A 26,352-nucleotide genomic window follows, 5' to 3' on the forward strand; every position below is an offset into this window, starting at 1 on the left:
TCGGAGCAGCCCTGCACCTGAGGCGGCAGAGGACCAAAGGGCCGGGGTGGCCGCCGAGGACCATCAGCGGCCAGAAAGCCCCAGGCAACGCCGGGTGCAGAGCGAGGACTTGGGCTGCGCCAGCCTCCTCATGCTCCAAGCGGAGGAGGAGAAGAGCCCCGGCATCCCCGCCATGAGTGAGTAGCGAGAGGACCCCAGGGGACCACCTCCAGCCTCGGGGCAGAGAGCAGGGCAGGGAGAGGCCGCTGGGCCGGCGGGAGGCAGCGGTGCTGCCGGGCTGGGGCCTTTCCCGCCCTGCTGCCAGCACCATCCCGGGGGAGACGGGGCGTCAGCACCCCGGGCCAGGGCTCGCTGGGAGCAGGGCAGCGGGCGCAGGGCTGGAGAGGGGGCCCCTCTCTTCCCTCTGCCTCCTGCCGCGGCTACAGCTCTCCCCGCGCTTGTTCCTCATCAGGTGGAGCTGCTTCTGCCGCCAGCTGCTGGCTGGAGGGCGAGGAGAAGGAAGCCCACACCTACGGCTTGGCCTTCCTCGACGGCACCCAAAGGGTAACGGCAGCCTTTGAGGCCAGCAAAGGGCGGCGGGAGGGAAGCAGGTCTTGGTGGCGGCGGGGACCATGGCCGTCCTCCAGCCTGCTCCAGCCCGCTGCCTCTGGCAGGTGGGTGACGTTGTGAAGACCATCCATAGGCAGCTGGCCCGCGTCACCAGGATGCTGCTCTGGGACATCCTGATGAGCACCCTTCTCCAGCTGGCCAACATGAACCCTCAGGAGGTGGTCATTGGCCTGCTGAGGGTTTCCCGACGCTGTGACAGGTACGTGGCCCATCAGCCTCAGGGGCAGCTCAGGGCCTCCGGGGCCTGCCCAGGGAGAAGGGGTGGTGGCCGAGGTGGCCCCGCTGACAGCGTGCTCTGGCTCTGCAGCATTGCCAGGGCCATGTGGAGCACGCTGGCCTGTGAGCCCAGCCTCGTGGCCGACCTGCTGAGGACGCTGCTGCGCGTCAGCCACCAGTGCACCAGGCGGTACGGCACCAAGGAAGACTATGGCTGCCAAGAACACCTGGCCGTGAGTGTCTGGATGAGGCTTGCTCCGTCCCGCCCGGGGCTGCACGCCCCTCTCCAGCCCCTCGGGCCCGCTCCACCCGCCCCCAAACCCGGCCCTCCCCGGGGCACCTGGCCCAGGGCCCTCGGGCCACAGCCGGGCAGGGCAGCGCGTGCCGCTCGGCCCCGTGGTGTGCCGGCAGGCCGCCTGTCCCGGCCCTGCTGCCCGGACACCTCTGCAGTGAGAGCCATCCCGGGCTGTTTCTGCAGGTGGCCGGTGCCATGCGCGAGATCTTCCTGGTGCCCGCCAACCGACGCCACGTGCGGCTACTTCTTGATGAGCTCTTCATGGCAGTGCTCTTCCAGATCTCCTGCAGCCTGAACGGCTCATGGAAGGGCTGCTGCCGCCCTGGCAGTAGGAGCGGGACACATCCTTCAGTGCTCAGGTGCTCCGGCACTCCTCGGGTGCCCCGACCCTGTCCCTGGTCTCTCCCCGGGCCCAGAGCCGGGGCCGGGGCTCCACGTGTGACCGCGCTTTGCTCTGCCCGCAGGAGCGCAGTGAGCGCCATGCAAGCGCTCTTCCAGTGCCTGGGCGGTGCCTCCCTGGTTGAAGTCATCGGGAGGCAGGGGGCCTGGGACATGCTCAAGAGTGCTGAGTCCTACCACAGCGGCGTCGCCATGCTGACGAGGTGAGAGCCTGCTCAGCCGCCCTTGCCTGCCCGGGCGTTTCTCCCCTGGCGGGGAAGGGCCGCCTGCACGATCCCCGTCCTCATGGGCAGTGGGACGCCCACCTCTCAGCGCAGTCCCAGAGAGGTTGGCCTGCCCAGCTCGGTGCCACCAATGCCTTCTTCCCCGGGCCAGGGTGCTGCGGCATCAAGTACCGGACTGCTGCGCCACCTTGTCTGAGCAGGCGGTCAAAGGCCTCCTCCAGAGACGGGCCGTGCAGGACGTCGGCGCCATGGTGGTCTTCGTGGAGGTGGGCCTGCTGGCACGCGCTGCCTCTCTGAGGGCAGGCGGGGGGAAGGCAGGCTGCCTGCGTGCGGCAGAGGGCAGAGGGGAGGCGGCCAGGGCCCTCTGCGGACCCTGCTGCCTCCCGCCTGGGCTGTGTCCGGCCCTGGCGCCTTGCCCCGAGCCGTCCGGGAGCTCTGCTGGCTGTGCCGGGCTCTCACTCTGCTGCCGATTGCCTTTCAGCTCCTGGAGTACACCGACTTTGAGCACGTCAATGCCCAGGTCCTGTCCCTCCTCCAGGCCCACCTGAGCAGCGAGGAGGTGCTGCTGCGCAGGCTGGCAGTCAGCAGCCTCGTCACGCTGTCCGGGAGACCCAAGAAGGTGGGCAGGGGCCGCTGGGCGCAGTGCGGGTGTCCGCCTGGGGCTGGGCTGCAGGCGCGGTGCGCGCAGCGGCTTGCTCGGGCTTTGCCAGGAATCGGGAGCGGCGGGAGCGCTGCCCGCTGTCCCTGCTGCCCCGTTCAGCGGCCCGTGAGCGCTTCAGGCCAGGCCCTGGGCTGCTCCGCACGCGCAGACACCTCTGCCCGACTGGCCCCGCACCCTCCACACGCAGCGTGGGTCGGCCGGTGCGGTGCTCGATTGCGTCACACAACACAACCACAGAATCACCGAATGATAGGGGTTGGAAGGGACCTCTGGAGACCACGTAGGCCAACCCCCCTGCCAGAGCAGGTTCACCTAGAGTGAAACGGTGTGTTTCTCGTAGGCAGCGACACTGCAAGGCCTGCTGCCAGAGGTCACGCAACGACTGCAGGACGGTGACAGCGACGTCACGACAGGGGCCCTGACTGTCCTCGGCAACATGCTCCGCGTGCTGGACAGGCAGACGGCTGGCCCCATCGCTCTGCAGCTGCTCAGGACGCTCCCGCCCCTCTTTGAAAACGTAAGGCGGCGGGAGAGCGGAGGCTTGGATAGCATGCCCGGGGGCACACGTGTGCCTGGCCCGGGGTGGCGCGTCCCTCTGCGCGCGTGCCCACTGGCCCGAGAGTTCTTCTCCTCACTGCAGAGGGAGAGCCACAAGCATTCGTCTCCTCACCGTGGGCTTGGAGGAGCGAGACTGAGGTCCTCCCCTCTTCCTTCTCTCCTCCTAGGAGTCCAGCGACGTGCGAGAGCACTCCATCCTCCTCTGCAGAGATGCGATGGGGGTGGCAGTCAGCAGCCACAAAAAGCAGATGAGGAAGGACGTGGGGAGGAGCCTGATGATGCCCCTGTTCTTCCACCTGCACGACAGGGACCAGAGCGTGGCTCAGGTGGGGATTTCTAAGCCCTTGGCATGTGCCGCAGCTGGGCACGTGCCCCCTGAGGAGGGCTCCGAGCCCCCCGCTGCCTGCAGCCGCAGAGCTGGCAGCAGCTGAGGAGGTGGGCAGGGACGTGTCCTACCCCTGCCCTGCTCGGTCCAGCGGAGCAGAGCAGCAGTGCGTGGCCACGAAGACCGAAGCACTGGAGCCCCCCTGGGCTTCCCAGGGGCGCCTGCAGGTGTCTGAGGCCAGGCCTTGGACCCCCAACCCTTGCCACCCCCCTGCCCTGCCCAGGGACCCCTGGCAGTCCTGTCCCCTGGGCGGCAGGGCCATCTCCCACTCTCTGCTGCTCTGCAGGCCTCTCGGGAAGCCCTGCTCGGAGCGGCCAAGCTCCTGAAGCGCAGGCAGCTCAGGAGGCTGCTGGAGACGGAGCAGCCATGGAGGCTCGGCGAGTGCCTGGTAAGGGCGGCCTCGAAGCCCCACAGCCAGACTGGAGAAGCCCCTCTCCCCCCACGCGTTGGAGCTCCCAGCTGGGCCCCTGCCCGCTGCGGCGTCCTGGGCGCGCGAGCAGGGGAAGGCAGGGAAGGCCAGCCCTGGGCACAGGGGGAGGCTCTGGGCCCACCCTGTCCCCTCCTGCTCTCTCCAGCTGGCGGAAAGCAGCCGCGGCGCGGGGGATTACCTGCGGCAGAGCCTGCCGTACCTGCGGAGCCCACAGGAGCCCTTGCGCGAGGCGGCCGTCAGATTCATCGGTGAGCCACAACCCCGCCGCGGGTCCCTCCCGGCCCCGTGGCAGCTGAGCCCCAGCCACGGCTGCTGACGAATGCACCGGGCGCCTGCAGAGCCCCGACTGCCCCACGCGGGGCCGGGCGCCCACGGGGCTCCCTGCCGCCCTCTCCCACCCCTGCCCACGCAGGGGCAGCTGCTGGCAGCCTTGCGGGGTCCCTGGCCGCCGCCTTGGGCTTTACTCTCAGGGCACCGGCCTGGGCTCAGCCGGGCCCGAGGGCAGGCGGGCGCGTGGCCAGGCCCGTGGGGTCGGTGGGGGGCAGTTGGGCTGCTGGGGCGGGCAGGCCAGCGGGGTCTGTGACGGGCTGTGTGTGCCTAGGGCTCGCCGGGCGGCAGCTGAGGGATGGGCGCCAGGAGGAGCTCCAGGTCATCTGCGACGGTGAGCGAGGGCAGTGGGGTGTCTGCCGGGGCTGGCGGGGAGCAGGAGAGCCCCTGGTAGGGAGCTCCGGTCCCTGCCCCGGCCGGGGAGGGCTCTGCTCCCTGTGCGGGCAGAGCACAGAGACATTTCAGGGGCACGTGGGGCGCTGGTGGCCAGCACCTTCTGGCTGATGCCAACGCCTCTGGCTCCCTCCTGGCCGTGGGAAGAGCCGGGGAGCCAACGGGGGCCCTGGCCGGAGGGGTCCAGAGGTCTCTGTGCACCTGGGCTCTGACCTCGGCTCTCTTCCTTTCCACCCCAGCCCTTGAAGGCGCGGTGAACGACGGCAGCATTTTCGTGTCTTCCCTGGCGGCTCAAACCCTCATGATTATGAAGGCAGTCGTGAGAGAGCCTCCCTCCAGGTTCTGCCTGCAAGTGCCGTGCTCCTGGCTCCGGAGGGCGTGGAGAAGGAGGAGCACAGCCAGCCTGCCTGCATCTCCCAGCCGTTAATAAAAAGATGGTGGAACTTTACATGGTGTTTGGGCTCTTCTTCCCCATCCCGCACTGCCCTGCTGCGCCCCAGGCACCCACGGGGACCTACTCTGCCAGGCCGCCCCCGCACCATGTGGAGCCCCAGCCGCCCCGAGAGCTGGAGGGGCCACATCGGGGGTGTCCAGGTATGGAATCGGCCATGCCGGAGCCCGTTGCTTCTCCACCACGTGCTGACCAGAGCGGCAGTTCCTCCCCCAGGCATGCTCTGGGTGCTGGGAGGGCTGGAGAGTGGCCCCACCAGTGGTGGCAGCCGCACAGGAAGGCCAGAGGCACTGGATGTGGCGACATCCATTCCGGAGCCCGTTGCTTCTCCACCACCGAACACATTCTATGATTCTATGATAAAAGAACACCACTGGAAAAGAGTTTTCCGAGCACTGAGTTCAGCACAAAGCCAACCACTTTCCTAGTTACCTTTAGGGGAGATGGTGGTAGAGGCTCAGAGCAGTCTGCTGGAGCTGCAGTGCAGGTTGCAACGGGTCACTGTGAACTGAGGAGCTTCTGCTGGGAAGCATTGCAGGTGCGTTTCACCACCAGTGCTATGAGTTAGTTAAACCACTATCCTCCTTTCTTCCAGTAATATCTAGGAATGGTGTGATAAGAGAAGATATGTGTTTGATATTTTATTTTCTTTTCAAAGTCCTGGTCCTTGTGACATTTGCAACGACATGCCCTAACTAAAGACGGGAATTTCCTGAGTTGCAGCTCTTGTTCTCTTCCATGAAACTGTCCATTGCTTGGCACTCCCTACAAATTTGACCGTGTTTTTTTCAATGTGTTTGATGGGTTTTTTTCTACTTTTGACGAGGGAACTTTCTTCCTCAGTTGCAGATCTACAAGGGGTTTTTCATGACATCCCTAAAAACGCTCATGTGCAATTATGCAAAAAGTAAACTTTTAGGAATGTGTCTTCATGTCAGGGTAAAGCAGGTCAGGCAATACTGACTTATGAAATGATTCCAGAAAAAATTAATCAGCACTCTTTAATCAAAATATATATCTATGATGAACATTTTAGGCTTTCCTTTAATCACCTGCTGTAATTTGCATAAAAGCTGAGTAAGAAAAGCAGTTTTGAGTTTCTTTTGATTATACTAAAATGGTAAAATATTTATTGCAGTATGACTCATAACTAAGGGTTTCAGGCTTCTATAATGTGCAACCTGAACCACAGAAAAGTTTTTGACATTTAATTTTCATTTTTTACTAAGACTGATGAGGAGAAAAGCATGGTTATATTCCTTTTGGCCCCTTTGGTAAAAGAACTCAATTTCAAACTTCCAGAAATTTAAGTTAGGCACTCAAGATTCATTGATGGGGAATTTGTCCTGTTTGAAGTAGTCTGAATCTGACTTCATTTGAGCATTAGATTCTTGCAGAGAAAAAAGAAGTCATCCAGAAGAACAATGTCCTGCGCAATTTTGTCAGTTTTATTTCATATTTTGCGTTAGGATAGCTTGTGGATTTTTTTTTTTTCAGTTAAGATCTAAAATCCTTCGTTTATGAGAAACGTGCCTTCTCTTGGTTGATTACTATGACACAAAAGAAGCAGAAAACTTCTAATATCTCTTGGACCAGGAAGTACCCAATCTCCTTGTCTGATGACCGGACATACACTTGCTCGCCGCTGCCATGGCTGGCAGCAGCCGTGATAAATAACCTTTTTTTCCCTTTTTCCTCAGAGAGAGGCTGCTCTTATGGCAAGGGATGTAGTATTCCCAACAAAGGCCAAGTCTAGCCAACTGAAGCAGATTACCATACTTGCAATGTGGGGAAATACGGAGAGATGAAGGTGGTTTAGGAGAGCAACACTAGTCTTCTGTGAAGGACCTTTTCTTTCTCCACCAAGTGCAGAGGGAGAGCACCACTGGGAGGTGAGCCCTTGTGAAAGTCTGTGTCTGGTCTACATGCCCTTCTCCAGGCTGCTCCTCACCCTTGTCCCTTCTGCTTCGCCATTAACGGGTTCACCAATTGCATCAGCCTTTCAACCAGCTGCATTTCAACCACGTCAGTAAGTGAGACAGTAGAGAAAAGTATGCTTTGTTAAAGCCTCCGCGTTTTTCTAGATTGCACTAGGTATTGAAAGATTGCACTTTATCCGGGTGTAGCTGTATTTCCCCTTTGAGCACCAGAAGATACACTCCTGAAAGGAGCTGTGTCTTAATTAGGCAGAAAGCAACAGAAATCCAGTGTTCCACACTGAAAACTAGCTATAATTGCAACTCTGTTTGATATAAAAAGTTTTGTTTTTTCATCTTTGCAAGATTTTAGAAAATTTCTGGAGGAGGCGATATTTACTGAAAATTTGCAATGGCAGTTTTGGTGGGGGGACGGGGAGATGAGCTGCCTTCAATAGAAGCAGCTGGAACAGAAATTTGGAAATTAGCCCAGCTGGGAGGAAAAAGTTTGCCCTCAAAAGAGAAGCAGGCTCAGAAAGGGAAGGAGGTTTGTGTCTGGCTACCAGCAAGATCCTGCAGCTGGGCAAGGAAGGGAGGTAGGAGCAGCACCTGCCCTGCTTCTGCCAGGCAGGGATCCCTGGCCACTGGGCAGGGGGCTGCAAAGGTTTTTACTATGTTTTGTGTGGTGCGTATGTGACCTAGTGGATGGATGGGCTGAGGGCAGTGGTGTGAGGTTGACCAAGGCCAAGGGCCGGGTCCTGCACTTGGGTCACACCAACCCCATGGATGCTACAGGCTGGGGCAGAGTGGCTGGAGAGCTGCCTGCGGGAAAAGGATCTGGGGGTGTTGGTTGACAGTGGCTGGATATGAGCCAGCAGCGTGCCCAGGTGGCCAAGAAGGCCAACAGCATTCTGGCATGTATCAGGAACAGTGTGGCCAGCAGGACTGGGGCAGCGATTGTCACCCTGTACTTGGCACTGGTGAGGCCCCACCTCGAGGGCTGTGTCCACTTTTGGGCCCCTCACCGCAGGAGGGACATTGAGGTGCTGGAGTGTGTCCAGAGAAGGGCAATGGAGCTGGTGAAGGGTCTGGAGCAGGAGTCTTGTGAGGAGCGGCTGAGGGAGCTGGGGGTGTTCAGCCTGGAGAAGAGGAGGCTGAGGGGAGACCTTCTCGCTCTCTGCAGCTCCCTGAAAGGAGGGGGTAGCCAGGGGGGGTCGGGCTCTTCTCCCAAGGAACAGGCCATGGGACAAGAGGAAATGGTCTCAAGTTGCACTGGGGGAGGTTTAGATTGGGTATTAGGAAAAATTTTTACACTGAAAGGGTTATTAAGCATTGGAAGAGGCTGCCCAGGGCAGTGGTGGAATCGCCATCCCTGGAGGTATTTAAAAGACAGTGAGATGTGGTGCTTAGAGATATGGTTTAGTGATGGTTTTTGTCAGTGTTGGGGTGATGGTTGGACTTGATGGTCTTAAAGGTCTATTCCAACATGGGCAATTCTATGATTCTGTGATTCTAATGCTGATGAGAGAAATATATTTTCCTTTCTCTCCTTCACTTCACACTCTTGGGCTAGCCTAGAATAAAATCCTTCAGCATCATGTAGTACATTTGCTGGCATGTCCAGCAGCTTTTCCTCTTGTTGATAAAAAAGTCTACGCTTTTAGGGCCCACACTAGCAGATACACTGCATGGAGCCTGCTTAACTACTTTCTGATTATTACACTGTTCTTTTAATTGCAATAGAAAAAACTTGGGTTTTATTCCACTTGGATTTAAAATGCTAAGCTACGGCACAGTAGCTCTTCAAGTTAAAACTCATTGTGATTATGAAAAACACTTGGCTGTTCCTCACTAAAAAGAGAAACCACTCTAAAAAGAGGGTGAGCAAGCTCTGTACTGTGAGTTATCTGCAGAAACGCAACTAGAACCTCTCTGACAATTAGCCTCGATGGATCCAGGGCACTCTGACAACTACTCTAAGTGTGCACCCCAATTAAGTTACTCATTTTCATGGGACTCAAAGTTATTAAATTTTATTTTCCAAGAGCAGAGTTTCATGATCATGAGATGCATTATTCTTTTGTGATTCATTGTTTAAGAATCGACAAGTTGCTTAGGAATAAACCCCAGCAAATTGAACAGGTTACAAATTGACTTCAGAACCAATCTGGAAATGGAAGATACGTTGAAATATTTACAGCATAAGGCAAGACTGATTTGCTACAGAGCCCTCGACACATGGCAGAGTAGACAAACTAAATACTGAAAGTGGGTTCACAGACAAATTATTTTAAAATGTGATTTTAAAATATCCTGTTGTGGCAGGGGAATCATATTTAATCAACATGCATCCTTAGCCTTGCCTCTGTGCATTATATGAGTTCAACACTGAATGACTGAGGCATGGAAAGTAGTTTACCAATTTTCAACAAAACGATGTTTTTCTCCCGCTGCCGCCTCCACTTACATGTTCTGAGGCTTAAAATACTGAAAGCCTGCACACAGAAACATGATGTTTTCATCCACTTGCCCTCCACACCACTCATGGGAAAATGATAGTATAGGGCTTCAAAAGAAAGAGGCTTCCTAATACCTTGTAGAGAGATGCTTAAAACTGTGTTTAATGCAGTAAATGTGTATAACTAAGTCAGACGTTGCCACCAAAGCAGACTTTTGAAATTGAATACAGAAAAGAAACGCAACAGGAAATTGCACGCAGACCAATGGGCAACATTAGAAGGTACAAGGCTTGCAGGGTATCAAAGAACTCTGCAAAACTGACAACTGGCAACAAACATTCGCGCATTGTCAAGTCAAAAGTTTGGCTTTTTCTTAAAATAGTCTCATCAGTGGTTCTGACTTCATCAATAGTATGTTGCTCTTTGGGCAGCATACATTGAAAAGGTGGTTACAGAAGCTTCGCAAATAAATTCTTTTAAAGTCATGATGTAATGAGAGCATACTTAGGTCCAAGACTTTCTGCAGAACGGTCGGCATTCTTTCAAACATACAAACAGAAAGATCAAAATAACCGTCACATCAGAAACTGGCTATCAACGTACCTGTAAAATAAACAAATCCAGGATGATCTTTCATGACCAACGTGGCTAACATAGAATTCTTTGGACAAATATATATACATTTGCTTGCAAAGTATTTCTAAATAGTCTTTTCAAAAAGTATTCTTAGAGTAGTGCAATATAACTTTATCAGCAATTGCAACCAATGAGAGGTAACCCAGAGCGGACCACAGGAACGCTCCTCTCGAGGATGCAGTCCTGCCATTCTTCCCGGGCAAAAATCCCCTTTAATGTCACCGGGAGCTACGACCAAGAGCTGTGCACAGGTAGTCCCTTAGGAATGAAGTCTCTGCTCACTACGCGGGGAGCTGAGCGTGGAAGTCTACATGCAGCTACCAGAATATATCCCCAAGTACTCGTTATGCAGTGGCCACTAAGACATTTGAAATGTAAACGTTTCTCATCTATGTTCCATGTAATTTATAAAATAATGCAGTTTCCATGCAGCAGGGCACAATCGTATCAGAAGAACCGACTACATTATTAGCTATGGAAATAAACCTGGTATATCAGTTTTACCACAACTGCATTTTTTTCCTCTACACTATATTTCACATTAGTAACAGGTAATGTGTTATATCATTAAGCGTATTAATATGATCTCATGATTTGAAAGCAAAAACATTTTCTGCAAGATTTCCATATTAAAATAGTTATGTGCACAAAAGGTGTTCATAGCATGACACCCAAAGCAATATGGAGTTAGCCTGATAGTATTTCCATTACAGCAGAACCATGAACTTCATTCACTGAACTATGTAGTACAAATGAAGATTACTGGTACATATAGAAAAATCAGATAGGCAATCAGTTACAAACCTGGCAGTATTTTGAGAGAGACAGAGATTTTTAGGTCTTATAATGGAATGATAAAAACGGCAGGAACTTCTTTTGGCAGCTCCAGAAAGAGGTTTGCACTTGGTGTTTCTCATTATCCTGTAAGCAGCCCTACTGCACAGGAAAACATTGCACCAGGAGTTAACACCAGGGGCTGGAGTTCAAAAAAATCTGCTAAAACTTAAGTGCAGTAGGCTCCACTACGTTGTATTTCTCTTGAAATGTACAAAACATAGAAAATTGTAATGGTGACTTACTGGATAAAAATATTAATGCTCACAAATAAAATCTGACTGAATTTTTTGAGTCAGATTTAAATTTACACCTTTTGCAGATTTAGTCGACATGATTTGAGTATTTCAGGTATATCTTTGACCATCAGGCAGCAGTGCATATTTACCATTTTGATTCCTTTAATGCATTACGCTGTTTCTAACAAGGCTTTCAAACGGCAAAAACCCTACTAGAAACCTTCATCAAATGTGTCTTTACAGTGCGAAGTATATCCTCAATGGGAAATGCCTTTTTTACAATATTTACAAAATCTGCTCATTAGATAAAAAGGCAAAATGAATAAAAAGCTTAGAGAAAGGAAATGCTGTTTAGGTGTAGGCTTTCTCTTTTATCTTCCCCCGGCAGATGCTGTTCTCACCACGTGGAGTTGGCTAGCCAGGATTGGTTTTCTTCCTCTTGCTCGGGCTGTGACTAGGATCTTGTTTCAGCTCATGGTATTGCATCTGTTTAAACACAACGTTCAGAAAGAAACCGGTCAGGTGGCGCTTGCTAGAAAAAGAAGGATTTCTTTCTTTTTTTTTTTTTTTCCCAGGGCAAATAAAGAAAGAAAAAGAAAACTATCCCCCTCCAACTACATGGGATCTGCAGCTGTGATTCAAGAACAACAGAATGACAGATCTAGAATAAGAAGGAAATACAGCATTAAGAGAATCCTGCCAGGAAGGAAAACAGTGTTCCCACATAAACTTGAAGCAGGCTACTTCTTTTGTTTTCTCCATGAGCTCTAACAGAGAATAAGCAGTATCCTCTTTAATGAATCGGAAAAATATTCTTTGTGATCTTCCTTAAAAACTTGCTTATTTTCCAAGGGCTACCACAGCAGGGATCAGCTTCAGAGTGGGTATATGCACCCACAGCTCCTACTGATACCAGCTCCGAACTGAAACTGTTACCTAGAAATATGGAAAATACATAATCTTTGTGATACTGGAGGTGATTTATGTGCCTGACATTATCTTAACGCGTGCACCTTCTCAAGGGATTGCGTACTGCATCACAATGGTAATTCATAACCAGCTTATTTTTAAAGGAGTTTATGAGCACGGCTGAATGGTGGCTGCAGCAAAAACTTTCCTCCCAGGAAAGGAAAGTCTGGAGGGCTCTGAGTGCTGCCACGAGATGCTGGGCAAAGCCACCCACTGCTGACAGCGTGTCGGTGCGGCTCCTTCCATCACAGTGCAATCAAAATAACGGCTTTAGAAGTTGTTTAAGAAACCCCCAGAAATTCACAATGCCACATATCAAACCAACTACTGTAAGGACACTTTAAAAACCATACACACCAATTGCACATCTGAAGGAACTCTGGATAGAAAGTCAAGCAGCTCATTGTTATCAATTGCATATGGATTTCGAAGCTTCTTTGTAAATTTATTGATGCCTGCAAAAGTGAAAGTTCAAATGTTACTACCATATTTTTTTTTAAAAATAAACATTAATGATTTTGTTTTCAAAATAATAAATAAAAACAAAGAAAACAAAAAATAACGATTCCTTTAAAAAAATTAAACATATACATCCTTGGCAAAGTCCTAAAAAAGATTTTAGGATGCATTTCAAAGTCTGATAGCACTGAATTAACGAATGAATGAACTGTAAACTCAGGCTCTAAAAGTCAGAATCTGCTGCTGTGGTTGCCCCTGCTTTAAAACGCAAAAGTTCTAAGGGGCATTTTCAAATTCCTCCAATACTTTTTTTTTTTTAAACTAATAGAAACCGTGGTTATTATGTGGAGGTTGCAAAAAGGAGAGGAATCAAGTGTACTCCATTTCTGTGGCAGAGAGGATGCGCAGTAATGGGCTTAATCGCAGGACAGAAGGTTCTGGTTGGACACAAGAGGAATCTTTCCAGGGCTAAGGATGGTGAAGCACACAGAAAATAGCGAAGTCTGCATCATGCAAAGGCTTTAGGACGCGTTTACACAAACCTCTGTCCGGGGATTGGCAGATACAGATGATCCAACGGCAGTGCAGAGCAGGGATGTGATGCTCCCTTAGGCATCATGGTCTTACAATGCCTACTGACAACTACTGTTCTGAAGCACCGAGAAAATCCCCCCCAAACGATGCAGAAAGCAGGCTTTTAAATTACACTATTTTTCTTATCGCTACTTAGCATGTCAGGTCCATACACTTTTCACACGAGAACCTCTTGCGTGGGCTCTGGGAATATGCGTCTAAAACATGGGCAGGAATGGTACAAACCGCCGACTCTCATGGGAGTGTGAGAAAGCTGGGACAGCATTAAAAATGTGCCATTCTGAGTAATTTATCAAGGCTGTATCAGAGGTAAGATAATAGAGCTTATCTTCCACAAAGTCTTTGGTGTCCAGGCCTTTCAGATAGCTTTAGCAAGGACATAAAGCTTTGGGATGGAGTGCACAAGCTGCCATTGCAGTAACACCCACGGCCTCCCACGGTGTGAATTCTGAGTTGGGCAGAGCAGATGGGAGATGCTGAGACCCCTTTATCTGGTGACTGGACAGTGAGTGCTGAGAAAGAATATCTGTGGTTCAAACACCTTTGTTTAAGAAGATACTTTGCGTCAGCAAGGGAATAAGAAATTCAAGGTCTACCCCGTTGTTTATTGGTGTGGGCACCGGATGACCCACGGGTGAGTTCAGGAGGTGATACCGTCTAACTCTATCTCCTCCGACAAAGAAAAGAACCAGTCACCAGTCATGAAACTAAACACAAGAAGAAGTCACGGTCAAGCCTCAAGAAAAGAAAAGAGCCAAAGAGGTGAGACAGGACACACCAGCAGAAGCAAAAGCAAACAAGGGGATTAGGGTTTTTCAAAAAGCTTGAAAATGTTGAGATCAAAATCATTTTCTTTACACTTTTTTCCACCTGAACAGCTGTAGCAGTTACCAGGACTCTGCTCTCTTGCAAACAGGATTAGAGTGCAGAGGTGGTTCCTACACAGTGATACAAAAGATAAACTGTAACACGGGTAAATTTTAATTAAACAAAACCCTGTCTTCCCAAAGAAGAAGCTAGACAGATGCCGCTACAGACCAGCTCAAACTTTCCTATGGCCACAAGTCAGACAAAGAGGTGTTTTGCTTTCGAGTGCAGGATGGATGAATAGGACGAAGAAATGTATATAGGCAGGGGAGGCTAGAAACACGCAATGATGGGGAAAGCAGGCGTGTGTTTGGAATACTGCATTTTTTGAAGAGATAGCTCTCCAAGCTACACGCAGGGTGACATGGCTCTGTGCAAATGCATCGCACCCCGAGGAGGTCGGGACTGACGAAGCTGCAGTTAAGCAGTACCTGCCTCGTCTCCCGGCACGACGCAAGAGGGGTAGTTCCCTAAGGAAAGGATCTCCATGCACTTGCTGAATAAGAAGCCACCTAAACTGAAATACAGGAGAAAAATGTGGAGCCGGAACCTCTAGTGAAGAAAGGTGGTTGAAGCGGTATCTAGACAGTCTACTTCACCTGGGGACGGGGAGGGAAAGAGAGCAAGGTCCCTTTGCAATAATTCATGCCTATGTTATCCATCTGTGGTTGGGGAGGCATGGGCTTGACGCTGCGAGTCAAGGCTCTGCCTTAGGTGAAACAGAGATGTTTCTTGGGGACTGTGACCCCCCCAGGGCATGGCAGGGGCTTGTCAAACTTCTGTGCTGAGTCTACAGTTCCACAGGACTTGGAGGGCTACTATAACCTCAGGCGCTCACATGAAACCAAGCGGATGTATGAAGGCAAGTGCACAAGATGCCAGATCTGGCCGAAGAATGACAGAAAAAGGACACAGACCAAACACTTCAAACGTGAGTAACGAGATGCCAACCATCATGTGTGTGTGAGGAAGAGTGAAATTTTGGAACAAATGAAGAGTTTGGGTTTCACCCAAGTGATACAGGGTGTGTGGGGAATAAATGAAATTATGAGACAGGAATGGACAGCAAGCCCACATGCTTGCTTTGTTTAGTTCCATAAAAATTTTTTGTTCAAATCCTCCTTACTGGTTCTTCCCCACTTTGTCTATTCTACTACATTTATTTGTGAAGACTGTAAGAATATTACTAATACTGGCTGATACATAACAAATAGATTCTTTGGAGTCAGTTCAATGATTTTACACTGTCTCTTGATATCAGAAGTTTTTACAAAGGCATGATTGTTATTCTTTTCTTTGGAAAGAAAAACTACCCACAGATTTAATTGAGACAGTGCTCTTCACAAGTCTGCACTACTGAATGAGGGTACAGCTGCTGGTGGCGTAAGATGTATAAAAAATGTACAAATGAAAACCTGAAGCATTATTTACAACAGATGTGTAAAATCAGTATAAAGAATAAACACAGGGACAAGTAGTGAGAGCTTGGATCAATCACAATTCCACCCCCCTGTACCCCCCCAGCTTCTGTTCATTATCAGCCAGCCAAATACCACGTATACCTTTCTGTCGGACTAAAGGTGACCCTTTAAACAGGTTTCTTGTTGCCATGTTTACATACGCTTCCACAAGATAAAGTACTGCCGTAAAAAAGGCATATTGTCCTAATTGCACTATATAGATCGAAATGCCTCTGTTTGCGTATAAGTGGTGAAAATAAATCAGAGTAATATCTAGACAAAGCTACACTTTGATATATGAAGAATCCTCATGGCTACATGTTTATAGTATGATGAAGTCTAGAATGCCAGCCAAGAAAAATGCATTTTGCAGGTGGGCCTAAATCTTCAAGCAGTTGTGATTTTCAACTAACCTGTCTGTTTCCATCATGGGGCAGCTTCATGACCATAAATACAGAAAAGTACTGACAGTGTAAGTCATCCCTTAAAAACCAGTTTTTTCTAAGTGGCACAGACAGTTAAAAAAGGCTTTACTTACCCCAGACAAGGACAATGTATCTCAGTGGGATGAAATACAGGATAATGGTGAACACGAAGAGGGCAACAATCGCCAGACAGCTCAGGAATGGGACAGTCCAGTTGAATGTACTAAAAGAAAAATTAACAAAAGTCAGAACTGCTGTCACCCGACAATAAAAGAACAAACAATGGGCAAGACGGGGAGAAGTGCCAGTTTCCATCGGTGAGAACACACTGAAACTACAAACGGCTGCACGGATGCTGGACATCAGGGTGAGCTTGGGCTTGGACCACTCCCAGTGCAATCGAAAGGAGGTCCCGGCTTCGCCCACCCGCCTGCCGACAGGCACCTCTCCCAGCCCAGCTGCACGCGTTCTCCAGAGGAAGCATCGCCCCGCTTTTCGGAAATGTCAGTGCCCACCTTCAATGTCAGCATCAGGTAAAACACACACAATTCCCTTCTGCCCCGATGTACTCGCACGGGCAACCCAGATCCCCTCCCTTCAACACCACCGCAGAGGGAGGGTGCAGGAGTCAGAGGAGTGCTGCTGAGGCTCTCTGTTTTACCTCCTCCCTGCTCTACCATAAGGACAGAGCAAGCACTTAGACGCCCTTCTGCTCTGCTTGGTGTGCACTTGCACTCCCCGGACAGAACAGTCAGTCCTGAAGACAGGGACAACGCTGTGGATGAAAGAAGGAAATAAAAACACTCTGGGTGGCAAAAGAAAAAAAAAAGGGGGAGAAAAAGGATGGAAGGAGAAGAAAAAAGAGGGAGTGGCGTAAGATAAAGTACACTGTGGGAAAAGCGAAGAAATACTTTATCTTCCAGATAAAATAAAATCAAATAAAGATTATTTCTTTATGGATAAAGGAAGAGAACTTCTGGGATCCCATCAGAGTTTCAAGACATCTGCTTTCCAAAAAAAGCCCCGGATGAAAACACCCTTAACAAGGGTCCTAAACGCTAGGTTCTGATAAAAAACTGCTGATCACCAGCTTTTGCAGAGGTTGAGGTGTGGGCAGAGAGGAAGCGAAAGCTAACGAGTCTTGAAACAGCCGTGCTGGGGCTCTCCAACCGCTGTGTGCGGGGAAGAGAGAAAGGCCAGATGGCCAATTTATACATATGTCCCGCAGGAACGCTGGTTAAAGGGAGCTTGGCTCGACGGGATTCTTCCATGAAGGCATCACCATGTCAAAGGTGCTGCACGACATTTATCCAGAAGGAAAATGTGTCTCTGGCTCTAAATAGTCTGATGATACTCTTTAAAGTATTACCACTAGCTACATGCCCAATCAGCGTGATTACATTATCTTGGCTTCTCTGGCTCAATAATTGCAATTATCTGAATTGCTAGCCATATTTTTCATAATGAGCTCTGGCTTCCTGTGTTTATTTGTCTTCTTTTCTCCCTGGCAATTTTGACATGTCTCCAGAGTGAACATTATGTTAGTGTCACTTGGTGTAGGATCACTCCCTTTCTCCTCAGGGGACACCTGCTCTTTTCCCCTCTTCTGCATGCATTTGGGATGAACAGAAGGTTGAGGGTCTGCTCATGTTCCTGTGACTCGGCTTTGTGCAATGGATCACAGACACGCCATGTGTGGGAACACTGGCTCCTCACTTAGCAAACCTCCTTATGTGCTGTGTTAGCACAGCACTCAGTACAGGTTTCCCATTATAGTTTTAGGAACAAATTACAAAGATTTATAGGAAGATTCGGTCTCGCTCGGTTTCGAAAATTCTGTTGCTCTCATCTGGTATACAGTAGAACAAACCCTACTTCCAAAATGCACAATTAGAAAAACTTAATCATCAAGACAACTTCCACGAACAGCCTTTTGATGAAAGACTTCTTTCTGAGAGAGGCTTATTTTGCTTGTCCAAAAAACCGTGCACTATAATGTGCTTGTGCCTGCCTCTGCTGCTGTGAACAGGGCCTGCTGGGAAGTGTCCTCTCAGGGAAGTTTCCCAGGCCTTCCTATTAGGGACTTTGCTCTTAAACAGCAACCTCCTCCTCATCCCGATTCTGATATGCTTGCCATTTCTGGTATATTTAAAAAAAAAGGCAGAACAACATGATAGATCAAAGGAGGTTGTAGCAAGGTGAGGGTTGGTATCTTCTCCCAAGGAACAGGCAATAGGACAAGACGGAACGACCTCAAGTTGCACTGGGGGAGGTTTAGACAGGATATTATGAAAAATTTCTTCACCAAAAGGGTTGTCAAACACTGGAAGAGGCTGCCCAGGGAAGTGGTGGAGTCGCCATCCCTGGAGGTATTTAAAAGCTGGGCAGACGTGGCGCTGAGGGACATGGCTAGTGGCATCTTGGAAATGTTGGGTTAGTGGTTGGACTCGATGATCTTAAAGGTCCCTTCCAACCTAGACAATTCTATGATTCTATGATCCTACTGCTTCTTGCAGGCTGACCTCCACCCAAATGCATGTTTCCTAAAATGCATTTCCAAAAGTCAGTACTGATTTGGGGGCTGTACCCCTTGCGCAGGCTATGGTCTCATAGGTGTGGAACACCAATGCGCTGCAGATGGCACCAGCACTGGATGAGACAGGAGCCTTACGCTAGGTCACATCCCGAACAAGGCACCACGTGGCTCTAACTCTAACTTGTCCTTGCTGCAAAGCCTCTTGTGAAGGTTTTCTATCTCGTTGCGGCTCTTGGGTCATCTCTCTGCCTCCCCCTCTGCCCTCAGCGGAAGGACGGCTGCAAAGGCGCTTCTCCCAGCTTCTCATCTGGCGAGGACGAGATGCTCCCGGCTTTCAGGGGGCCAAGAGATAAGTCAATCCTCTCCCTGCTTCACAGCCGATGGCTGGAAGACGTCTTTCTGGAACCCGTCTGATCCCAAATAATAAACCTTACACTGCTGTTCACTGACCATGATGAAAATACACCAAACTTCCTTCAGTAAATCTCAGAACCTCTCTTGTTTAAGGCCTGAGTTTGTTGGCAATTCTTATATATCATGTATTAGGTGTTACAAATTACATGTGCTCTAGGAGGAAAGGTTTTGATAACTCACATAAATACAACACTTCCAGCAATGGAACATATGTATATCCTTAAAATCTGAAACCCCTATTCAGCTCTGCTTATTTCCTTTATCAAAGCTGCATTTTTTATTCTGATTTTAAATAACTACTGTTAGGCCTCACAACAAGATTCTCTTTCTGTACTACTTTAAAGCCTTAATTCTGGTTTTCTTTCCCAATTACATTTCTAAATTCCAGAGTTTATATGACAGGGTTTTCATTAACTGAAGGCCTCCACAAAGTAAAGCAAATATAGATGAGTTTCAACAATGGATCATCCAAAACTGGAGTCCCCCCCCCAAAAAAAAAAAAAAAAGAAAATAAAGAAAAAAAAGAAGAAAGATGATCTAACTCTTTCTACCTCAACTCAGAAAAAAATATGAACAGTATCAGAGAGCAATCCAGCACCTGTGTCAGCACTTACTTCTTGATCCTTTCTCCAAAGGAAGCCACTTCATCAAGGATATTCTGAACACTGACACACACCTCCTGGATGGCATAAAGTCTGTTCATAAATCCTTTCTTTTCATTGTCCTAAAGAAAAGAATAGAATTAGTTGAATAAAAGAACTTCTGACTGTAGGAAAAAACATGTGTCCACCAGTTAGGGTTCAAAAGTGCACGTGTTATGGATTCATCTAAAAGTAATTGGTAAAACCTGGCAATCAGAAATCATTTTCTTGTTCTTTAAGCAGTGCATATTGACAAGAAGTATGTTTTAGTATATATGCTGAGCACCACACAATTTTGTTTGTCATTGCATTAGTTTCTAAATCTATATTTCAAAAAGCCAGGTCTCTGGTTTATAAACATTTTGAAGGTGCCGACCTCATACATTTGACTCAAGTGATAAGAGTCAAAAGGTGGAATAAGGGCAGTTTGTTGAAATGCTGGTTCTTGTGCTGATGTAGGTGCCAGGAAGATAAACATTCCTCATGGGAGGCACTAAGTGAGAAACAGAAACACCTGAGATCCTACAGAAACGCCCCCCTCTGGCTCCAATATGTGTTTAAGCTGTCAGATGTACCCATCATCCCCATCATCATCTACTCTACCTTCCTCATCAGCTGGTGGGACTGTGCTCTGTCTCTCCCTCTCATTTTTCCTTACTAATATTCAAGTGCCGCTACCATGAAATGTATGAGAGATGTAACTCTGACTGCCTTTACAATATGATTAGTGCAGCCAATAAAATAAGCATATAAAATGCTAGCTACGCACAAAACGAAAGATGCAGAGGAGGTGTCACTGTAGGAAGTAATGTAAGTACTGCCTTACTCAGGTTTCTATACACTATTGGATTTTTAGTCGCAAAGCCATCAATTTATGATAATGTAAATGTCTAACCATAATTTCATTTTTGTTAAATTTATCAAGATTCTCTGTGCCCCTAAAAATGTGGAGGGTTTTTTTTTTTTTCAACAACAGAGTGACCATTTGTCCTTCAAAAGCAGGACCCACCCTGCACATGAGTGTCTTCTCAAAATAAGAAATGGAAAGAAAAATATTTTAAGATTGGCAGAGCATTTGATAAAAAAGTTGTCCAACAATTTGCCATCACAAACCGCACAATACAACAGTCTCTGTAACTGACTCTGAAGTCCAGCACCTAAGAAATTAGCGTATGTTGCATTTCATTTTTTCTTTTCTTTTCTTCTCCTGATGCTTAATTAGCAGACAGTATATTGGTTCACATATTTTGTTGTCATTTTTGCTGTCTTAATAAACCAGGTTGGACGAGGAAAGCATCATTGAACATTTAGTCATCTGAAGTTATTTCAGCAAGACTGGATCTGCAACTATGTCATCAAGATTTCTTGTGAAGACGTTGAAAGTATTTAGCTACCAAACACAGTTTCTCTAAAAATAAACAATCATGAGGGAGAAAGACAGACAGAGGTGGAAAAAGCACTTCCAGTGATTGTGTGTAATTAAAAAAAACTCAAACACTTCAGAGACAGCAAAACAGACAGTTTCTTGGGCAACATGGAAGAGCTTATGTTCGCAGTCAAGATTAATAATTATTTACACCACAAATAAATATTTTTGGTTTTTGAGGATGACCATAACCACAACCACCTACACCAACTACATCCAGTGCTGCACAGCAACACCGAGTCATTTGTGAAGTTATTTCTTGAAGCCTTGGCAATGAGAGCATTATGGTCCCCAGGTACACAGCTTCAGAGGAGACGCAGTGTATATCCAGCGCGTTTCATTTGTCGTCGGGAAAGAGATACCTGCTCTATTCCTTCGTGTGAAACACGTACTTCCAGTACAGCAGAAACATGAAAGCAATCTGTTTTCTCACCCAGCAGAAGCGAACAATAAGCTGTACAGAAATCACAGGCATTTTTCTGCTTTTCAAACACATAAACACTTTTCCCCTTCAGTTTTGTTTAACAGATTCTTGCCCTCTCTGAAAAGTTATCTTGATTTATAATTAAGTCGTGTGAGAAAAGAATTATGTCACTGTTACAAAACAGGTACCCTTTGTGACATCTCCAGAACCCAAGTGGGATTACATTCAGAGGTCCTGAGGCTGTTTTTCTTTACAAATATTTCACAAGACAAACTTGTACCTTTCCTGGAAAACACATCTGTTTTAAATCATTCCCCTAACCCCCTCCCCCCAAAAATACGCCAAAAGACAGAAAGAGGCAGAGAAAGAATCGCTATTTCCATTCCCCTGCACCTTCTGAGCTTAAAGAAAATTTGTTGACATACTCCAAGGCAGGAATAGACAAAACAGCACAGGAAAGAGGAGGCGGTCAGAAGGATCAGGGTTCGGCTTTGCTTAAACTAATTCCACATGCCCCACAACTATTAGCTGTTTTTTATTTCCTGCTCCAAAGATTTGTGGAGAAAATAATCTGGGCTAGGGAAAAACTCCCCTTATTTTCTTCCAGTAAGATGCTGTGTTAGCAAATACAACATATGAGCCACCTTAAGCGAACCGAGGTTCATAATAATCCACTTTTCAAACACTATTGGTATTTCCTTTCAAGAAAGATGGGCTGTGACTGGAATCAATTTCATCATTTGTATGGCTACAATTGCCAAGTTTCTGGAAATAATTGCCATTTAAATAGTAGATAAAATTTATTTACAAAGCTAACAACAGCTTTATTACTATTTAATTTCCATGATTTGTTTGTTTGCAGGAGGCTTAAGGTATCCAAAAAGCAAGATGTTTGCTAGGGGACGGCTTTAAGCATAAACTGTGAAAGCAAAGTCAAATTGAAGTTGATAGTCTGACTTGAATTTACAAAAGGGAATGAACCCAAAGCAAAGACTGAGACCACGTCCTCCTCCTCCGTCACAGCAAGTTGTAGATTACAGACTGATATACTGCTTGTCCAACAATAATACTTCAGTCTTGTATACTCATTTTCAGCCATAACCATATTTTACATTTGGTGAAATCAAAGCAAAACAAAGTGTGTAACTGGCTCTAGACTGTGTGGAGCTAATTGACATGAAACCTTGAATACAACCGGTGTTGTCTGAGTCTCTTTGTTCAGTGGACTATGCTTCCAGTCCCATGATAAAATAGGGCCATTTAAGAAAGGATTATATCTCTAACCCCAAACCTCTCTCTTCGCGAGGTTCAAGTGCATTTACCAAACAAACATTTGAAAAGACAGGAAAAGAAGAAGAAATAAATACGCCAGACTCAAAAGTAAACTTTGATAAAGTTAATGGAATTAAGCCAGCAAAAAGAAGACCTTTAAGTGAAGGGAGACATTTCTAGTACAGAGAATAAAGCTCTGAATTTTTTATGGTGGATAACTGTCCTAGTATTAACTAATAAGGTGGAGACAAAGGCACAGATCATAAAAACAAAAATCATAGCAGAGTTTCAAGAATAGAAGTACATTTTGAAATGTTTAGGAGATGCTGTCTGGGAAAGAGAGAGGCTCCAGATGGATCTTCCAAAACCACCCCTCATTGCCCAAGCAGGTACGACAGAGCACCTCTGTACAAACCAAACAACTGAGACAAAGCCAGACTAACTTGCGATAGGTGCAGAAAAAGGGTATGAAGCCACCGCTGAGAGCAAGAGTGTTCACCTGGTATGCAATAAGTGCTACAGTCCTGTCACTTGGCCACCAGAAGACACATGCTCTTCTTTGCTTGCATCATGCTGGACTGCCTGTGGCCACAAAAGCATAGCCCTGCAGCCATCAGTGAGGAACCCCTCTAATCACCGTGTCACCTTTAGGCACAAGCCTGTAAATCTGGAACAGAAGAACCGTACTTCCATGTGGAAACACTGCAGATTATTTGAATTAATAATTGGTCTCCAAAGCAGAGCCCATCCATAGGCCCCGTGTTGTCCCCTGGCAGGAGTCTTGGCCATGTGCAGGGCTGCAACGTCCTGGTAGACCTCCCTTTGGAGACTAATGAAGTAGACCCAGAAGTGCCAGTAGGAAACGCATTAGCCCTTTACTGGCAGGATTCATTAGTACCTCCCAGGAAGGGCATGCAGACACCGACTACTGAATACTGTCCTATGGTCTGGCTGCTGCTCAAAAACCTGCCACTGGGAATTAATGACCTCAGCAATTACCTCCCAGACTCTAACCTCTGCTTTCTGGGAAGGTCACTAAGAAGAAGACAGTAAGCCAATGCTATTCCAGTTCTGGAGGCATTTGATCTCCTCCATGCCTACTGTACCCCTATCAAAAGGCTTCAGATCTGGTGATGGATACATGGGGTAAGTCATTATTTTATCATTTTGTCAAGAAAATAGAAAGAGGTCAGACAGCCGTGATGATACTGTTATCTTAAAGCTGACTGTGGAACTGCAATCATCAGGTAAAGCTGAATGGCCTACAGGACCTGGAAAGGTGCACGGCGTGACCTGAAACTGGCCTCCTCCATTAAGTCTCTAATGAACTGAGCGGGTCAGGCTGTGTTAACTGCTCTTCCCTCTTGAAGGCTGCCACTTGTGGTGTACCATAACAATCTGGTCTTGCCACTTCTTAAACTGAAAAAGTATGGGAAGACTCTTGGACACATTAAAACCTTTCAGTGGGACCTTAACGTCTTAGAAGTTTCTACCCTTCCAGCAGGCGCGCTTGTAACTCTTCAGACTTTCAGTTGTTTTAAATAGTGACTGATGGCATGCCAGGCAGATAGGCACCAGTGTATATCTTCCCCTTAGCATCAACAAAAAGAGAGCGGAGCTTTTAAACCGTGAACTTCACTTCTTGCCCATATTACCTGGCACTACATCTTCAGTGACCACATTTTTCAGGTGCTATCAGTTGTTTACAAATGCTCAATGCATCATCTCTGAAGTCTACCTGCTAACTTGGGCCTCTACGACTGCGTGGAGAATACGTCTGAAAATAATTGCTCATGCCCAGATGGAAATCAGGCTGAGGATTTTAAATTATGGAGAAAAACCACATAATTATTAAAAGAGTAGGGTTTTACAGAGAAAAATTGTATTTGTGGTCATGATTATTAAAGAAAGAAGCAATAAAATGTTATTGCCTGGTAAGCATTCCACATCTAAACCAGCAGAAAGTAGGCACAGTAGAAACCATATAAACACGCGGACGAAAACACTGAAGATCCACTGTTTATGAAGACACCGTGCCTGTGAGCATGAATATTACAACAATCTGTTCTTCCTCAAACATACACTGAGAGTTGATAAAAATCATTTTGAACCTTCTGTGACTTTTTGGCACTACCACCTATATAACAAATTAGACTTTTTCATGTGTAATGAACTGCTACAGTGCTAGAACATAAATATAAAACCAGCAAAAAAAAAAGAAAAAAGGTCAAGAGCTACAGAGCTACAGTAATAATTCTAGGGAAAAAGATGAAATTGCAAGCTTTCTACAAAGTACAGAAATAACACTTTAATGGCAGTTCTTATGTAAATTCTTATAAAGTGGAAAATTTTCTGTCAGTGCCTTTTATTTTCTCCTTCTCCCTACTACAGTCCACAGTATTGCCCAATGCTGTTTAAATCTGTTCCTCATCTCTACTTCACTGTGTATTTTAATACTGTAAAGATGACATTCCAGATAAAACACAGAAACATGAACACAACAGAGCCAGGGAATGGAGTGACATGCCATTTCACTGAAGGGCCATCTAGTGGGGGGAAACAAAAACTTAAATTTTCCTTGCATGATACACCTTTTTGGCTAATGCTAAACCTTTAGGAGGTGCTCATTTCATAAACAGTCTAAGCAAATACATTACTTGGAAAGAGTGGAAGCTCATTAGTTCACGGTGATACACTCAGGGGCAAAAAGTCAACAATGCCAAATAACGTTGTGCCTTTCTTGGCGTTACTTTGGAAGGACACTTAAAGAGTTAAGGCATTGTGGGGTCAAGCATTGGGGTGACGAGAATGCCCCAGATGCACTTGCTTTATGTTCATATTTGCAAAACCTGAAATTTTTCTCTCAACTGCTTCTTTTTGCTTCCCCTCACCCTGTTCTGCTATATTTAAGCAAGGGAAGAGAGGCTTCCTTACTTTATGCGAGACAGAACTATACTGGAGCTTGACAGCAATCTCATTCATATTCCTCTTGGGTCCAGCCACATCGATGTCACCCAACAGAGGCTGACACAGAAATCTTGGTGTATGGTCCGGTAGTTGCTTGCAGTAACTAATTTAGTTAAAATACAGTCCTGAAGTTATACCAATGAACAAACTCTGGCCATGATTTTATAGTCGGGTTTGTAAATTCCAGTGGTTCTAACAGTGTTTACCCTCAATCTATGCTGAGTGCAAAACTGCAATTAACAATGTGTTCATTAATGCAACTCTTCAAGTTCTGTGATACAAATATGAGGGATGACAAATTCAAAAATTAAAGCTCAAAGCTCTAGCAATCTCAAAAAGGTAAGGAAAGGGCTATTTTAAGTAAGAACAGCCCTGTTATACAAAAGCCTGGAAGGATGCTGGGGTGCAAACAAGTCATAACCAGCTACTACAAAAATTCTGCATTCAGGTGCGGTCGAGGGAAACAGACAGAAACCAGGAAGGGAATGCTGAAAGGCTGCGGTTAGCGAAACTTCGGAATTTTTGAGACGCTTATCTAAAGCATACCCACACATTTTTGTTGTCCACTCATTACCAACAAGAGCCTCATTAAAATAATATAGTGCTCTGTTTTGAACGTTTGAAGTAGCCTCAAAATTTATCTTTCAATAAATGTCTATACTGCTGTTACTGACTGACATGAAAGGAAGATTATGGAGTTCTGCCGGAGTTAGAGTCTCTTAAAATTTCAGCTGCAGTTCTGAAGTACATTGGCTTGAAAGTAGCAGATGTAAAAGTTAATTTTATGTTTTTGTGTAATTATAACATAATTTTCATTTTTCTCCTTGTAAAGATTATGATAATGATAAACATGCCTTTGGGCAGAG

General features: G+C 47.3%; 1 protein-coding gene across 4 annotated transcripts in view; it reads right to left on the reverse strand.

Annotated features, from left to right (window-relative positions):
- Window positions 1-9,460: 9,460 nt before the first annotated feature.
- The window catches only part of MCTP1 (multiple C2 and transmembrane domain containing 1), a 286,934-nt gene continuing 270,042 nt past the window's right edge, over window positions 9,461-26,352 (reverse strand). For 3 of the 4 annotated variants that reach the window (XM_074569628.1, XM_074569629.1, XM_074569630.1), the window contains exons 18-21: window positions 19,371-19,480; window positions 15,920-16,029; window positions 12,359-12,456; window positions 9,461-11,518 (exon numbers count right to left, since the gene is read on the reverse strand). In XM_074569628.1, the coding sequence (XP_074425729.1) occupies window positions 11,447-11,518; window positions 12,359-12,456; window positions 15,920-16,029; window positions 19,371-19,480 (390 nt within the window). In that variant the 3' untranslated portion in view covers window positions 9,461-11,446. The remainder of the gene's footprint in view (window positions 11,519-12,358; window positions 12,457-15,919; window positions 16,030-19,370; window positions 19,481-26,352) is intronic. The other variant, XM_074569626.1, reaches the window with a different exon arrangement.

This window comes from Larus michahellis, chromosome Z, assembly GCF_964199755.1.
Source record: "Larus michahellis chromosome Z, bLarMic1.1, whole genome shotgun sequence".
NCBI classification, from domain to species: Eukaryota; Metazoa; Chordata; class Aves; order Charadriiformes; family Laridae; genus Larus; species Larus michahellis.